A 19,266-nucleotide genomic window follows, 5' to 3' on the forward strand; every position below is an offset into this window, starting at 1 on the left:
TCCATAGACAAAACAATATGGTGTGCCTGCCTATGTAACACCATCTCATCAGGACATTTTCCAGAGGAAATCCAAAGACAAAAAAACAGTGTGTGCCTGCCTATGTAACATCATCTCATCAGGACATTTTCCAGATCAAATCCATAGACAAAACAATATGGTGTGTTTGCCTATGTAACACCATCTCATCAGGACATTTTCCAGAGCAAATCCATATACAAAAAAAAAACAGTTTGTGCCTGCCTATGTAACATCATCTCATCAAGACATTTTCCAGAGGAAATCCAAAGACAAAAAAAAAGATTGTGTGGCTGCCTATATAACATCATCTCATCAGGACATTTTCCAGAGCAAATCCATAGACAAAAAAAAACCAGTGTGTGCCTGCCTATGTAACACTATCTCCAGGGCATTTCCCAGAGCAAATCCATAGACAAAAAAACATGGTGTGCCTGCCTATGTAACATCATCTCATCAGGACATTTCCCAGAGCAAATCCATAGACAAAACAACACGGTGTGCCTGCCTATGTAACACCATCTCATTATGGTAATTTACAAATCCAAATCCACATATTAAAAAGAAACAAGTGCCTGCCTGTGTAAAAGCATCTCATTAGGACAGTTCCAAATGCAAATCCACAAAATAAAAACAAAATAATTAAAAAAACATGCTGTGGTGTTGCTGCCTATGTAACATCATCTCATTAGGGCATTTTGCAATGCAAATTTATAGATAAAAAATATGGTGTGTCTGGTTATAAAACACCATCTCATTAAGGTATTCTGCAATACAAAACCATAGATAAACAAAATATGGTGTGTCTGCCTATGTTACATCCTCTCATCAGGACATTTCCCAGAGTATATCCATAGATAAAGATTTAAAGTTGATGCTTTGTCTCATAGAAGAATAAATATCTGAGCAAAGAGTTCCCAAAACATCCTGACACCATTTTTACGTCTTCTCCTATCTGGATTCTAAAATTGTTCTATGTGCAATATAGGAGAAAATGTATTGTTTATGTGATGTTATACACTGCATGTGTCCCATTCATGCTGATTGGTCAACTGCCTTGTCAATCGCTAACTTGCCAAAGAGTCAGTTCTAGTACCGACCTGGAGTAATGAAGATTACCTAGCTGGGGTCAAGGCTATATTTATTCTGGATGCTTTACTGATACAAATTGTTATCAAAACTGTGATGCATACAAAATCAATGTAGTCAGCTGACCATCTGAGAAATAGACAACTCAATCAACATATGAAAGATAACTTGGTATTTTAAAGAAAACGTATGCATTACATGAAACACCCGCCTTGACAAACTGGTGGTCATGGGTCATGTTGTGTATGTGTATATTACAGTTTGAATAATGAAGCAGATCTCAATAAAAATTTCCTCCATAATGAACAATGACCTTAACCTTTGATGTAGAGATTAGGCAGTCATGCATGATACACTGTATAGTCAAGATTTCTAACAAGGTAAAGTTTAAATAAAATATCTCCTCTAGTTTAACAGTTACAGCCACAATGAGGAAAGAAGTCACTGATTTAAATTTTCCCTTAATATGGTGGTTGCTTTGACTGAAATATGCAATACACTGTCTAGCCATGATGTATATCTGTGTAATTTATCCTGAAAACAACTTATTTATGGGGCCCCCAAGTGGCCAAGTGGTCTATAGCACTCACTATTATGGATCATTGCTGTCTCATCTCTGTCTGTGTGGGTTCAAGTCTCAGTCTCGGCCAATGTGGGTACGTGAGAAAGCTTGCCATGAACTTTTCATGGATCAGTGGTTCTTTCTGGGGTTTTCCTGGTTTCTTCCTCCACCATTTATACTGACCGCCATGTATAGCCAGTGCTGAAAAATGGTGTTAAACCCTATGACAACAACAACAACTTATTTACTATAAAAACCACAACCTAGACAAGAAAACAGGCAAGTTATATTTTTATGTACTGTTGACTTGACTTTGAAGTTGTTGTTGGTTTGTTTTTAAAAGCACTCTGAGCACATTACTAACTATATCCTGCTGAGGAACTGGGTGCCTTTCCAAAGGAATCTGGTCTGGCCTTCAAGTAGCAGTCATGGCTGTATAGTGCAATACACCAACTAGTCATTATATATTTTATTTTTTTCCCTTGCTATGATCTTGAACTTGAGATACAGGTTGTGACTGTAGAAAGAAATACAGAGACTAGCCAATGACACATTTCATGAAAATATCATCGATGGCTCAAAAAATTACAGCCTGTAGAAGGAAACAGGTAAAAGAATTATATTTTTCCTTGCTATAACCTCAGCCATTGAGCTAGGGACCTGACTAATATATGCAGTACACCTTCTGAATATCATTTATATAGATAGATGTTTGTAGATTTTGTGTTAAGTGTTAGTTTTGTATAATATATATATATATATATATATATATATATATATATATATATATATATATTGAATATCATTTATATAGATAGATGTTTGTAGATTTTGTGTTAAGTGTTAGTTTTGTATAATATATATATATATATATATATATATATATATATATATATATATATATATATATATATATATATATATATATATATATATATATATATATATATATCTGGATTAAGGTTCATTCCAAATCTGGCAAATTTATGGATGGATAAAGACAAAACACAATACAATCCAAGAACAAAGAAAGGTGACTACAAATGCAACATTTTAACATACCTGTGGGTATTTAGGTACAGCCTGTCCTTGTTGAGGTTGGAAGGAGAATTGTGCTTTGCCATGTGACTGTAAATTAAATCATAATTATTCAGTAATAATTAGGTATTACTTATCTTTAAAAAATTCTACATGATCATTAGCAAATTTAGATTACAAAGAACTTTATAAAAATAATAATAATGATGATGAAATTAATACACTGTAGTAAATGAGGCTGATTAAGCTAAATGAACAGATACTTAATAACAAATCTGCATAAGAATACAATATATAACTTGATTCTTCTTTCAGAAAGTTTCAATTATGGGCATCTTCATGACTTGAAACCAATTTTTTCAAGTAAAATATGTTCTTTTGTTAATACTTACCCAATAATAATACCTTAGGAGAACTACTACTTCACAAATTGTGCCCTCCAAGGTTAAAATCTTTTAGTAAAAAGGCTGAAAGCTACCTGCCCACCTAGGTGGCAGTTAGATGGAATGATCTCCCTTTGGCATAGGGATTGGTGCCAAATCCCATGAATATATCAGTTACTACTGGAGTGGAAGGCATGCTCTCTATAAGGATGTAACTGTGGGTAGGCTGGAAGGATGTATGTGTATTATGATTGGGTAACTATTTGCAAAGAAACATTTTACAGGAAAAAAATTGTTTCTTGTTTGAATACCTTACCCAATCATAATACCTTAGGAAAATAAGTAAGAGGTGGATGGAGATACATCCCCTTATGATGGAGATGGTGAGGGGGAGATACATCCCCTTATGATGGAGATGCCATCTTAGGTTCCCTAAGGTATGTGAGACAGCTTCTAAATAACCAAACTGTAGGAGACTCCATCTGTTGGAGAGCAGCTTCCACAAGGGAAAATTTTCCCTCCCACAAATCCAGCTGAAGTCATGAAGCCACATCTTAAGGTGCTGTCAAACAACCTGGAAGGTGACCTGTTGTACCACAGCTATATAGGTTCTACCAGACTGAATTGAGCTCTTTGGAATAAAAGATCACTGAGGTACAAACTGGAAAATGTGGTGGAAATGATGGATCCCCCTCTGACTCTTCTACTTAGTTCAGGAGCTGTAGGACTGTTTCACAGTGGCATGTGCTCTAGGGACATCCCTGCAACCTTGTTAGTTGCCTTGTAAATCCCTCCCCTGTTGCTGAGATTGAGAAGGATGGTGGTTTGTAGCAAATTCTATCAACCTAATTATTAAGGAGGAGAAGATATAATGAGGTTGCAAGTGTACCAAGATAGCACTGAATCTCTTCATCTGTTGTAAGTTCATAGTTCTTATGGCTATATTATGATGCACCCACTTGTTCCACTGAGATTCATGGTGGAAGGCTATAAGATGTGACCAACATACTGAAGATTGTCAAGATATTGGATAACAAGGCTGATCCCATGGTCACATCATTGCAAATCAACTTATCAGTATTCAAAGAGAAAACTGGAGGCATCTGTGATATAATACATCCGTATATGCTTGGAACTCATAACTGACGATGTACTCAGTCCCAAAATCAATAACTGTTCAGATTGTTAAAGCAAATGAAAGCAGAATCTTCCACAGATAATTCTCACCTGATGTCATAACTGTAGACCCAGCAGGTGATGTAGAAAAATGAGGACAGAACTCATCCAAGTAAGACTTCATGATGACAAGGGAACTTGAATGCTAATTTCATCATCTATAAATTGAGTAGTGAAGTTCACATATCCTGCGTTACCTTAGTTGGAAAAGAATGTCAATGAATGTAGCCAAGTACACTTGCAGTCAGATCTTGTAAAGTCTCTTGGGAGTCAGAGGCTTGAGGGTGAGTGAACAGACATCTATTGAAAACTGAGGCCCATTACCTTTATATACTGGACATTGTCCACAGGAAGTGCACTGGAGCACTATGTGAGTTAGACTAATAAATTTATAGCTAGTTTCATGATGTGGGTTCAATGGTAAAATGGCAATAAACTGGGAATCATACTTGGGAAGAGCTTGGAAGCATTATACTAGTTGTGGGACTGGACAAGTTTGTTTTCTGGTGGCTGATATTGTATGATTGATTGTGGTTGTGGCCCATTGTGATCAGTTATATGGCCAAGTCTAGCAGTGAAAGAACATAATCCATCTTGGCTGGCATGATGTAGTCTAGTTCTTGAGGTTAGGATGGGTTATGAGATGACTGATCCGTGTATCCAGTCCATAATTCTGATAAGAGAGTCTGTAACGGAAGCTTGTTACTGCTCTCCATCTCACTGCCCAGGCATGATATGCTGCGAACTCTTGGGTGCAAGCAATGTTTCTGTCCCTCAACCTATGAATGACTCCTGTCCATAACAGGCAAGTCCAACATATATTGCTGGAAAGACGAGAGAAAATTACACACATTGAGTGGTTGTCAGGCAGGTCTCACACATAGTCTAAATCTGCAAGACAAAATAGAGCAGACCCTATATAATTTAGTGTAGTGAGTGTTCTGCTTTGAACTTGTAAGAAACTGTGTAAGGTTAACCAATACGACAAACACCTGTAGTTGGGTAGAGAGGTGCATGTAACCTGTACAGGTAGAAAATTATCCTCAGTGTTAATAATTTGAAGTGAACACTAAATAAATAATTTTAGTCACAAATGACCTGAAGGCATGTGAATTTGACTGCCTGTCCAGGTAGAATCACTGGAGCATTGCTTATTGTACTTACATGTACAAACTAGAAAGCACAAAAAATCAATTCTAATAACAGCTTACCTACTGGAAGGTGAATTGTTCAGATGCCTATACAAATGAAAATTACTCAAGCATTTTAACACTGCATGAGCTGGACGCTACTGAGTAAACCATGTATTGAAAACTGACCTGTACTTATCTGACCAAAAAGGAAGCTATACAGTAATATAATCAAGTTTTCTATATTACACACAAATGCCTGCAAATAAAGGATCAAGCAGCAGACAACATAGGTGCTACAATATCCATTATGAGACAATGTACCTTTAAGAATAGGCCTAATGTCACGATGTTCTATAGAGGTAAAATTAATTGTCACGTAGACAACAGTGAAGATAATGAAACATCATTATACAACATCAATTCACAATACTACTTGTAGGAAAGCTCTTAATGATGACCTGCACAGGAAAATTCAATGAAGCTTGGCGCCCAGAAACTAAATGCATTGCTATAGAAAAACATACATGTATATAACTGCTCATATCAGAAATTATATACATAACAAGAGTTTTCTATGGTCTACTACCAACTTGTATGCACATATAAATGAAAACTATTGCAAGAACTATTGTGAAGTCACACAGGCTGCCTGTACAAGTATGTAAATACTATCAAGTGATGGTAAAGTGATTTAATTGACAAGGAACAACTTTGGCATCACAAGAAGAGGAAAAAGTTTGAAATATAGAATGACTATATTTTCCTTTTTGAAGTAAAGACTCCTCCAGCTTGTAAGTGTAGAGTTTCCAGAAACTTGGAAGAGGATTTTTGTGAGGTCCCTTTTGACAAGTGTAGAGTTTCCAGAAACTTGGAAGAGGATTTTTGTGAGGTCCCTTTTGACAAGAACATGGTACTTGGCACAAGCAGAAGTAGTAATTGAAATATTCATGGGCTATGCCACCAATCCTTGTACCAAGGGGAGATCACTTTCCACAACTGCCACCTAAGTGGGCAGATAACATTTTGCATTTTAGCTAAACGTTTTAACCGAGGAGGGATGGATTTGCGAGGGAGTAGTAATCTCCAGAGGTATCATCATTGGGTAACATATTTAAGAAGAAATTTCTTCAAGCTGAATGTCAATAAATCAATGTCAAAAGTCAGCAATTCTTTAGATATCTATGGCAAAGCAATACTTACAGCATTAAGAGAGAGTTGAGGTGATCTGCCATAGACAGTTGGACTAGTACTTCTTGCTCCATATTTACCAACTATTTGGAAACAAAAGAAAAAGATGAAATAATGCATAAAGGCTTTAATTTATCAACTAATGATGAAAAAAAATTGATTAAAGAAATTATCAAATTTTAATAGCAGATCAACTCAGCCAATGATAGAACTTCAGTCTGGTCTGCTTTCCTAATTTATTTGATGCACACAAGCAAAAAATTAAAGGATCAAAACTGGAATAAAATAAAATCTTGTTCTACAATACTAGAGTGATGCTTGGTTTTAGATAGCAATTAAAAAATTTCCAGATACCGTTGTTTCACACAAATATTGCAAATAGAGTAAAACCTGTCTATAAGAGACTTTTAACAGATCATAAAATGTTGACCCTTGCTATCATGTATCCTTTATACAGATTTATTATGTACAAGATATTAGGGAAATTAGTTTTTAAATAGTTTATTATAAAGCATTTGTTCCTTATAAATGGTTGTTTTTGTCGAATAAAGTTTCTGTGAACATGTTTCTTTTATGTCACAAAAACAAAATATCGTCATAGCTAAAGTACAAGTGTATGTTTAATCTCTGACCTTGTACATCTTGTATTTTCTTTTCATGAATGCTGTCCAGCAAGTGGTTAAATTTATTTGTTCTTTTACTATTGTCTTCTTCCAAAATTGTTGACTTATTGTAACTATGGTTACTGTATTAGCAAAATGTGTTACTCTTCAGAATCATTACAAAAAAGTATTAGACATTTCAGGAGGGCAAATATGGACTCTGGAGATTCAGTAGAATATATATATGGACTCTGGAGAATTAGTAGTATAAATATCGACTCTGAAGAATGAGTAGTATAAATATGGACTCTGGAGATTCACTAGTATAGATATGGACTCTGGAGAATGAGTAATATAAATATGGACTCTCTAGAATGAGTAGTATAGATAATGGACTCTCAAAAGTTAGTAGTATAGATATAGACTCTGGAGAATGAGTGGTATAGATACTGACTCTGGAGATTTAGTAGTATAGATGTGGACTCTTGCGAATGAGGTGTATAAATATTGTCTCTGGATATTTAGTAGTATAGATATGGACTTGAGAATGAGTAGTATAAATATGGACTCTGGAGATTTAGTAGTATAGATATGAACTCTGGAGATTTAGTAGTATTGATATGGATTGTTCAGTTAATCTGGAAAGTATCCAATGGACTCCTTGGAAAGAGAGTAGAAAATGTACCTTCACTGAATTGTGGTCTCCATCCATCTGATTGCTTCAGATACATGTTTTGTGATGCAAACTGTTGCTGTTGCATTGTGGATATCAAGGTCCTTGGTGCATGAGGGCTAAAAGCTTGTGGGGATGCCATCTAAAGGTAAGAAATATCAATGTTAGATGATCACATAAGTATTTGCAATTCACTAATCAGTGTTGTTGTATACTACAGGTGATGCTCAATTTAAGCTACAGATGTGTTCTTGTCATTATGGCATAAATCAAAAGTAAGTTAAATACATGTATGTGAGCTGTGCACAAGTCACAGCACATTGTGCCATTGATGGTGTAAATCAAAGCACAGTGGCAAAAATTTAATGCTATTTCTTTACTATAAATGGTATTTAAATGAAAGCACATATAATAAATTGGCATAAATCAAACATCACATATATAAGAATCTTGTAGCAATAAAAATAAAATAGTGTGAACAATTGATGGCTAACAGTCAAAATATAAAAGGGTGGAAAACATCTGACATGTTAGGCTATTATTGTTCTGAACAACAGGGCTTAACACCAAAGTGAATGGATGACAATTGACTGCATGTGTTTTGATATTAAGACTGTGTAAGACAATTACTGGTTGCACCATTTTCACTCTGTTAGTAACTGTCATGCAAATATGAAGTTACTAGTGAACCAGCAGCAGAGAGGGTGAACAGACCATAGAATTCCGACAAAACAAATAAAACAAACAAATAAATCATCTCGTAGAAAGGTCAAGATTTTACAAATGAACTTTTCCTTGAGATGTTTTATTTCTGTAATGGACGATTGTACTAATAAAACCTCAGTTCGAAATAGTATCTGAAAAAATAAAGTACTCTACGTGTTTATTTATTTCTTGTTTATTTTTTTGACGACCAACGTTGGTAGGCACCCTCTCTGCTGCTCCTCTTCTGCTGATATTAATTAAATTATTATGTTATAATAAAATGATACATCCAGAATCTCATACTGCAAGAACAGCACGAGAACGATTAGAAACAATTAAAAAATTTCTTCCTGTCAGAGACTCATTCAGAAAAAATCTGCAAGCGCGGCAAGAAGCAAAAGTTGAGTTTGAAGAAGACACTAAAAAACTGTTTAAGCCCATCACTGCGGCTACTGAACAAGTTACAACTGTCATCAAAGAAGATCTTCTTCCGGTATCAAAAAAAATAGCAAGAAGAACTAAACAGGCAAAGAAGATTTTACGAGACCTTCCAACTGACATAGCCGCAGCTCAGCCTCCACCTGTTGGTGAGGAAATACTTGAAGGTATTGGAGAACTTCGTACTGAAGTCGCCGATGTGAGAGAAAAACTTGCATCTAAATCCAAATCAGCAGGAGAGAGCTTAAAATTAATTGCAAGATTTAACGAAGGAGTTGTTGAGGAAATTAGAAACACTGAAAGAGAGAAATTACCTGAGATGATATCAAAAAATATATCTAATAAATCTAATTTTTTAAAACCCTCTCATGAAAAAACAAATGATGATGATTTCATTAAATGGATATATCGCGTATATTACAATAAAAAACAAGCTAGAGGTCCAGAATTTGAAAGACTTAATGAAGAAGTAAATAGACTTAGAGGGAGACGGGAACAACTAGGACAAGGAGAGTCCTCCCAGTATCAGCTTCCTCTACCTCTGCAACAAATAGAACAACAGCAATCTTCTTCGCCGCAGCAAAGGTTGAAGTCGGAAATTAAAAGGACTAAAGAGTCACTTAAAAAATCACCCTCCTCGAAGAAAATTCCTCCACCTTTACGTAAAATTTCTGCACCGGAAATAACATTTCCACCGACAGGTTCACCACATGGATTTCGAGAAGGTGACTCACCCCCGGCCACCGCTGAAGTACTTACTCCGGTAATGCAACCACCAGTATTTAAAACACCTCAAGATGAACCTAAAACAGGACGTGGTTTATGTCCTGATAATATCATCAATGACGTGTCACGGTTAGAAGTTCTCATAGGAGGAAAACGAGCTGGAAATAATTCACCAGAAATAACCAATGAAGCAGCTGATATTTGTCGGCAACTATTTCAAGGTGGTATCATGGATATTGGCGTTTACCGAGAACTTATTGATGAGCTCGTTGATGACTAGTTGTTAGATAAATGGTAAATAAAATAAGATGATTGTGCATGATAATCATCGTAAACCCACACAGGTTAGAGCGGTAAACTCACGATTACCAATCTATAGTGTTATTTACGGAAATGGACTTGGTGATGTCATTCGGGGATTATTTACAAGGATAGCTCCAAAAGTAGCACCTGTTGCAAAACAATTATCGATGAAGGCTATTGATATTGTTCGTGATAAAGCTCCTGGTGCAATTGTCAATGTTGCTGGTAAGGCGTTCTCGGCGATCAAGGAAAGACTAGCACGATTATTGCGACGAAAACAACAACCACCGGTGAAACTGGCAAGTACTGAGGTGATGCCCGCGGACGTAAGTAAAATAATAAATCAGGCTGCAAATCAAAAACTAGCGGCGATATCTGAAGAAGCAGAAAAAAATATAACAGCAAATTTAATAGCAGGAAGCGGTCTTCGTCGACGATGATCATCATTTGGAAAAATGGTAACTATAATAAAAATGTTCAGGCGCGAATCAGACCCAGCATTTGATATGGAGGCACCTGTCCTTAAGTACGAGTCGGTACGTGATTATCAATTTTATTCTTATGACGCAAGACTACCAAATCAGCGAGGGAGAATCGAATTACAGGTTCATGATACAAGTAGATATTTCTTGCCCGCTGAGGCGTTTATTGAAGTAGAAGGTAAACTTGTGACGAATGTTGCAGCTGATACGGCATATGCTGCTAATTTGCGTGTTGGTTTTGTCAACAACGGAATTATGGCACTGTTTGATAGCGCCACATACATGATTGATGGAAAAAATATTGAATCAATTCAGAAGGATGTTGATGTTGCTACAACAATAATTGGTCTGGCGAGATATTCTGACGACTTTACAAGATCAGCTGGTCCAACAATGATGTTCGCTAAAGATATCACCGACAACGCTAACCATAATCAGTATACCAAGGTACTCACTCCAAGGGCTACTGCAGTTGATCCACAGGCAGAAGCTGCCCACCCAGACCGTGAAGGTAGACCAGCTGCTGAATTTGAAATCATAAAAGATATTACCCAGACTTTCAACTTAGGATTTGCAACACGCCAAGCAGCGCTGTCGGGAGATGATAGAAATTTTTCGTGTGCAATTCCATTATCTCACATCTTTGGATTCTGCAGAAATGTTAGAAAGGTCATCTTTGGAGCTAAACACACAATTGTGCTCGTAAGAAAAGGTGATGATAATGATGCAATCTGGCGAGGTGTTGGTGTTGCTGATGCTGGTAAAGTAAATATATCAAAACTTTCATTGTGGATGCCAGTAATGACTCCATCTATTACTGAGGAACAAAAATTACTATCTTTTATGTATCAAGGTGGTAAATCATTGCTATCATGGTTAACAGTAACCACAGATGCTGCTCAAAGCAATATTAATGGTTTATTTACATGGCATATAGCATCACAACAGGGTGTTTCTGCACCACGACATATTTTTATTGCATTGCAAAATATTAACCGGATAAATGATCAAGAACAATCACATATGATATTTGATAACCTTGGAGTTAGTGAAGTTTCTTTACGGATAAATGGACATCAAGAACCATCCGAGGATATATTGTTAAATTATGCACAAAATCATGTAGCGCGAGCATATCATCGTTTAATGTCATTCATGGGACGTGATCAAAATATAGATACTGGTTTGCAAATATCACAACTAGATTTTAAAAAATTGTACCCGATTTATTATTTTTCACTAGAACATCTTGATTTATCCAAACAATCTGTTGTTGATATACACTTTCGAGCTCATGTTACTAACCCACCAGCTGGTGGTGCCTTTTACAGAGCGATCGCGGTCATACTTAGCGACAAGGCCATGTTACTTGAAGGTGGCAGTGGTCGAATGAGGGTCGTTGATGCACCGGTGGAAAATCTTTAATCGTGTTATTTAGAAAAATATATTTTATATAAAAATGTCGTACAGTCATGTTAATGTTACTCTGACTCCTGGTCAGGTAAAAAAGCTTCAATCAAAAACCGCCAACAAATGCGGAACTAAAATATCACTAAAACGAGATCATATTAGTGGTGGTCCAAACAAATTATCGTTGACAAATAATCAGATTAAACATTTCAATAAAGCCCTAGAATCAAAAACTGGAGTTCAATTTCATCTCTCCCCGAGCGCCATCAAAGACATGGTTAAAACGGGTGGTATATTTCCACTTCTCGCGGCCATTCCGGCATTAATAGCTGCAGCTGCTCCAGCCGTAGCAAAAGCGGCCGCGTTAGGTGCTGTTGGAACAGCCGCTGGAATGGCACTAAAGAAGGCAACAGGGCGAGGATACAAAAAAAAGGGGCGCGGCTTAAGATTGCCAGGATCTCGTTGGGGGAGAGGCCTAAGGCTTCCAGGGTCATTTCGTTAGACGTTCCAGCATCAAATTTTGATTTACTTGATGCCGCTAAAAAATTAAAAATATCTGCCTTTAGAGGTGTTTTTATGCGAGATCAATTACCGAAACAACCAAACAAACTTGAAACAGGTATTATTAATCTTGATACTCATTGGGTATCATACGCGGTTGATCCACGTGGAATTGTTTATTTTGATTCGTACGGGTTAGCTCCACCTGTTGAATTTATCAAGTATGTCGCACCACTCCACGCAACAACCAGAGGTTCCAAAGTTTGGTATTCAACGCTACCCACACAAACAATGACAGATCCGCCAATATGCGGCCGTGAAGTAATTAATGTACTCGATGCTATATCAAAATCATCCAGGCCGCCACATAAAGTCGTGCACGATTATACAAGCAACCGATTTGTTGCGCGTAAAGCATTTTAAACAACGGATCTTATTATAATGGTTGACATCTACGGAAGATCTTCTACTAGTAAGAAAATAAAATCCGACGTTGATCTGTCGAAGTATGCGACCAAGGATGACCTTGCTGATATTATGAACCTTGCTGGAGTTGATCCAGATGAGGTTGTTATTTTTCAAGATCGATATGGTAAACTAAAAACCAGCAATATCAAATGGAATGATATAGTTCGACGAGTACTTGGTGCAGTTACAGATAATATTCCCGTGTTTACTGATAGCGGCAAAATCAGAGATTCAAGTATGTCACTTAAAACCATCAGAGATGAAATTGCAAAAAGTGTTGCTAATCGCGTGAGAAACACCGGTGACACAATGATGGGTGAACTCAGCATGAACGGGAACAAAATAGTAGTTTTAAAAGATCCAACATCTGACGAAGACGCAGCAACAAAAAAATACGTCGATGTCAACTATGGCACCGTAGACGGTAAATTATCCACGTTACGGGCTGAGTATGACGTTCACGCAGGAGCTTTTGGAAGATTTCGAAGAAATTTTCAAAAAATCGATGATACCATAGATAAATTCTTCGGTACTCCACGCGTCATTGACATGAAACTCGTTGATATCAAAACTGACCTAGACACGATCAAACAAAAACAGCAAAACATCGTAGCGGGAATTCCTGAGATTGTCAGCAAAACCAATTTGATTAAAATTTCAGCTGCAATAACTCCCGGGCATATCACAAACATCGTATGCACGGTATCATCGGGATTTGCAACATGGTCGCAGCAAAATAATACTATCAAATATACCGCAACAGTCACTGGCGTGTACAGGTTGTCCGTGTTTAGTGCTGCAAAATTTGAAATATTTACAACGTTTCCATGGCGTCATTCCACCGACAGGTTTTCCGGGGTTGTATCTGTTGTATTAAATAGCGGAAACGAGGAAATATTTATTCTGGAAGCAGCTGATAAGAAATTAACCGCAACATCCTTCTGGTGGTGTTTGGAATTTGTAGCTGAAACACCTCAATTGGTTACTGCATAAAAATATATATGGACGGTGCACAATACAGATACAATCAAGCGCGTGAATGGCAGGCGGCGCTAAAAGATCAAGTTGATCAATATACAGTAAAAGTAAAAAAATATCGACGACGATTGGTTATCGTTGATGTGATTGTTTATTCAGTATCCGCTGTTGTTGCTGGAACCGGTGTAATATTATCAGCGTTGACAACGATGGCACCAGTAGCTGTAACTATTTGTATTTCAGCAGCAACAACTATTGCAGGTGTGCTTAATATCATCACAAAAAAAATATGTACTTGTACGAACGAAAAATTATCCGATTACAAAATAAAATTACATACAGCGACGGTAGCATACTCGAAATTATCCTCGTTGTTATCAGCGAGTCTCAGTGATGGAATTATATCTGATTTCGAATTTTCAATGATAACCAAAATATACGACGAAGGTATTAAAGATACAAGTATCAATAATGACAGAATTACTCCAACAGATCGTGACCAACACAACTCCGCCAAAGATAACGATGATCTCGGTAAGTTCAATTAATCCTGAATTTAGTATTAACTTTCCCACTGCAATTGCAGTAAAAGAAATAGCACTAGCACAATTACGAGTATATTACAGCTGGCCAAATATCAGATCAAAATCATTTAATGGTACACCAGCAAATAATTCGCTCGTATTTACTAACAACAACAAACCCGATGGAACACCTGACTGGGTTGTTGTTGGAATACCAACTGGCAGTTACGAGATTGAAGAGATCAGTGAGGAATTTGCGCGTAGAATAAAATCAATAACAGGAAAAGAATCAAAAATATCAATTAATGTTCATGAACCCACCCTGTCCTCGACGATTGAAATAAACTCGCCTGATTATGCCGTTGATATTTATCAGTCCACGATAAGATCCGTACTAGGTTGGCCTGAAATATCACCACCGATAACACCGATACCACCAGAACCGAAAAAGTCTGATTATGTCACGGATAGACAATCATATCATGAAATTAATCCATCATACGGGGAAACACTACGTATTATAAAAAATAAATCAATGCTTCACATTTTTTCCTTCTTCGGTGAAATTGAGGCATGGATTTTTAAAAATCCGGGGGAAACAGGACATTTTAAGGGTTTTTATCGAGATAAGATTATTAAATATTTTCAGGAAATCAATCAAGAGTGTAAAAAACAACTAGATCAACTAAATCAATATTTTAACGAACATATTTTTGACATATCAGCGTCATCGCGTGAAAAAATCATCACGCGTGTGGAAATATTAAATCAGCTTATATCAGATATGGAATATATTAATAACCGAATAGTTCAGGCGATGCTTAGTCTTTTAGAATCATCTAAAAATCCTAAATGGTTAGAAATATATAAATTAACAGAAGCCGATGTACCAAATTATAAATTTCCCGGGTATAGTGTAACCGAGTTAAGAAAATCTATCAATGATGTCATTGATGAGTTTTTTCCTAAACTACTCGATGCATGGAGAAAATTAATTCCACCAGCAGCTGTTCTTAGACATGATAATGATCCACACGGCGGTGGAAGACACGTATCTCCGGGAATCGTTAATATAACACCGACGGTCGCGGTCAATCTGGTTTGTGACGTAATCGATGGCAGCTATCAAATAGATCTCGGAAGATCAAATCAAGCTCAACAAGGATACATCCTGTACACGTTCACACCACAAGTTCCCCCTGGAAGTTTAATCGTGCAAGAACCAACTAATCCTGTGTATTTACGGTGTCACAATAATATGTTAACACGAATCAATTTTAAACTCACAGACCACCTTAATCGCTTAATTGACATACGTGAAGAAGAGCTTGTAATAAATCTGTATGTAAAGTCGTAAGACTTTTGTCTTAAGGATTTCTGTCTAAGGACTTTTGTCGTAGATCTTTATGTAATGGAGGGTTTTTACACGCGAGGATTTCTTAACAGTTAGAAGAACATTTGTAACAGAGATCAGAATCAAATTCGATCAACTTAAAAAAATAAATAAAAAAATATTTTATTATTACTGGCACAAATTTGTGTTTGGTACAAATTAATCGGCCCAGGCAACTAAAAAAGCTGGTCGATGAAAGTAAAATTAAAATTTCTATCACAAAAAAAAATAGGATTTATTAATTTTCCTGATTTTTACTGAAATTGTACAAATTACTTGATTTTGACTACCAACTACCCCCTCAGAAACATAAAAATGCGCGAATTACTTGATTTTGACTACCAACTACCCCCTCAGAAACATAAAAATGCACGAATTACTTGATTTTGACTACCAACTACCCCGTCAAAATCAAGAAAGTTCTAACCTTGTCAAATTGTTCCTAATAAATTTTATTTATTATAAATTAATTTTATTTATTAATAATATTATTTTTACTGAGATTTTTATTTTTTTTTTACTAAAATACAACGAAATTGCTCAATTTTCCTGATTTTGACTACCAACTACCCCGTCAGAAATCAAGTAATTCGTGCATTTTTCTTTGATTTTGACTACCAACTACCCCGTCAGAATCAAGTAATTTGTGCATTTTTCTTGATTTTAGTATAAAAAAAAATAAATCCTCAGTAAAAATAATATTATTAATAAATAAAATTTATAATAAATAAAATTTATTAGGAACAATTTGACAAGGTTAGAACTTTCTTGATTTTGACTACCAATACACGTGGTCAGCGTTGACATGGACCCCAGTTACCAAAACTTTCATTTTCATTATCACCAGTAACGAGGCTACTCTGGACCGTTTCACCAGTAACGAGGTTACTCTGGATCGTTTCACCAGTAACGAGGTTACTTTGGATCGTTTCACGATCTGACATAATTTTTCTTAATAGTCTTATGCGAGTACTAATCGTTTTCTTTGCCTCATACTCGTGGGATAATAACGATTTAATTCTTTCTACGGCGGTAGAAAGAGGAACGAACTCCTTCACATGATCATCTTCTACGGTAGCTAGCGACTGAAACATTGCCGATTGAATCCGTTTCATGAGCCTGTATTCAGATGATAGTGTGTGTGTCCCCATGGTTTTACGTTCTTGTAAAATCTCAAAGTCAGAAACTATTTTTTCAGGATTAAGTTCATCAGATATATTAATTCCATCTTTTTTCAATTTTTTAATAGCGACAATTACATCATTGATATTTTCATGGTTCATTATATAATATATAAATCTTTAAAATAAAAAAAATATCCCAGAACACCTATCGAGTGTATTAGCGAGTTCGTCGGGATGTTTCAGGGACAGCACAACCAAGAACTCGTAGCTTGCCACCGCAATCTACCAAGTTCATTAGGCAAATATTCCCTCTACGAGAGCCCCTAACCCGCCAAACAACGGTCTAGAGGCCCAAGAGGGAGGACAGCACAATCCTCATTAAACTCGTAGCTTGCCACCGCAATCTACCAAGTTTAGAGGATATACATATAACATATAACTAACTAAGGACGGCACACACAGTCCTCATTAAACTCGTAGCTTGCCACCGCAATCTACCAAGTTTAGAGGATATACATATAACATATAACTAACTAAGGACAGCACAATCCTCATTAAACTCGTAGCTTGCCACCGCAATCTACCAAGTTTAGAGGATATACATATAACTAACTAAGGACGGCACAATCCTCATTAAACTCGTAGCTTGCCACCGCAATCTACCAAGTTTAGAGGATATACATATAACTAACTAAGGACGGCACAAGGACAGCACAGTCCTCATTAAACTCGTAGCTTGCCACCGCAATCTACCAAGTTTAGAGGATATACACATAACATATAACTAACTAAGGACGGCACAAGGACAGCACAGTCCTCATTAAACTCGTAGCTTGCCACCGCAATCTACCAAGTTTAGAGGATATACATATAACATATATACAATGAAATGGATATATACAATGAATGAAGAGCCCCTATCGAGTGTATTAGCGAGCTCAGATTATGAATGAAACGGCACTAACTAAGGACAGTACAAACATGTACGCTCAGCAAAAACCCACCCACAATAATTAATCCAGCGGGTGATACGAAAATATGTATCAACCACAAGTCAATATTGTGGTTGGGAATTTTGCTGAGCGGGGGGGTTTTTGCGGTTCCCCCCACTATTATAAAAATCGCAATTATGCGTACACCACCGACAAATTGTCAGCCATGGGGGTTTGATCCTGGACTGCGAGCGTCACAGTCCAATACCATACTGATCGAGCTATCAAACATTGTTACGAACATATGTTTCGGAAGTTAATATATAGCTAGCTATATAGCTAGCTATATAGCTAAGGAACCAACATTTACAGTAAACAGCGGTTTCTGTATTTATAACAGTTTCTGAATAAATACAGTTTCTGTATTTGTAGCGGTTTCTGAATAATAACAGTTTCTGTATTTATAACAGCGGTTTCTGAATAATAACAGTTTCTGTATTTATAACAGTTTCTGAATAATAACAGTTTCTGTATTTGTGGCGGTTTTCCTAAGCAGACAGAGAATCAATAACAACAGTTTCTGTATTTGTGGCGGTTTTCCTAAGCAGACTGAGAATCAATAATAACACTGGCATGAACACACAACTGCAGGTCGATTACCATGACAACGGTTTCTGTTTCACACACAGCTTCCTACGGATCAATAACATTATCATGATCTCTCGTAATGTTGTATGATGGGGAAATATTTAAAAAACATAAATAATACTTCTACGAGTAATTAGTTACGATGTAATTAGTTACGATGTAATTAGTTAAACTGACTAATTACGATCATAAAAAACCAACCATCTACGAAGAAACCTATATATTACAAAGTAATCTCCCCTTATATAATCAAAAATTCAGTAGTGTGTGGAGGACCTACTGTGACATAAATTAAAAAAATTAATTCAATGTGGTGATGATAGTTAATAATGTGGTGATGATAGTTAATAATGTGGTGATGATAGTTATTGATACTTAAAGATAATTTTCTGCTTATATTTTTTCGATAAGGTGGTTTTATACATATTTTCTGCTACTTTTTGTACTGAATGCGGGTGAATATCAAAATATTTCGTAGCAGAAGATATTGAACGAAACATAATTTCTTTGCCAGTTTCTATGTTTGAGGAAATTACCGCCCTCTTTCCGATTGTCTTACATCTTCCTGTATTTCCACGTGTATTATTCTCGCTGTGAGAGATAGCTTGTAAATTGGATAAATTATTGTTTTGAGTATCCCCGTCAATATGATCAATAACAAGACCGTCTTTGATCACTCCGAAGAAACATTCATACGTAAATCTATGACACAGATAATGTTTCTTTTCCCCCCCGCATGTGAACATTAGATAACCATGATTAGTAATATAAC

At 36.4% G+C, this 19,266-nt stretch overlaps 1 protein-coding gene across 2 annotated transcripts in view; it reads right to left on the reverse strand.

The window, feature by feature from the left end:
* LOC149807413 (jouberin-like) overlaps positions 1-19,266 on the reverse strand; it is a 146,889-nt gene that overhangs the window by 38,951 nt on the left and 88,672 nt on the right. For both annotated transcript variants that reach the window (XM_089966517.1, XM_089966508.1), the window contains exons 27-29: positions 7,875-8,004; positions 6,600-6,670; positions 2,732-2,797 (exon numbers count right to left, since the gene is read on the reverse strand). In XM_089966517.1, coding sequence (XP_089822643.1) covers positions 2,732-2,797; positions 6,600-6,670; positions 7,875-8,004 — 267 coding nt within the window. The remainder of the gene's footprint in view (positions 1-2,731; positions 2,798-6,599; positions 6,671-7,874; positions 8,005-19,266) is intronic.

The sequence above is a fragment of the Sinohyriopsis cumingii genome, chromosome 1, assembly GCF_028554795.1.
Source record: "Sinohyriopsis cumingii isolate HCF-2022 chromosome 1, ASM2855479v2, whole genome shotgun sequence".
In the NCBI taxonomy this organism is placed as follows: domain Eukaryota; kingdom Metazoa; phylum Mollusca; class Bivalvia; order Unionida; family Unionidae; genus Sinohyriopsis; species Sinohyriopsis cumingii.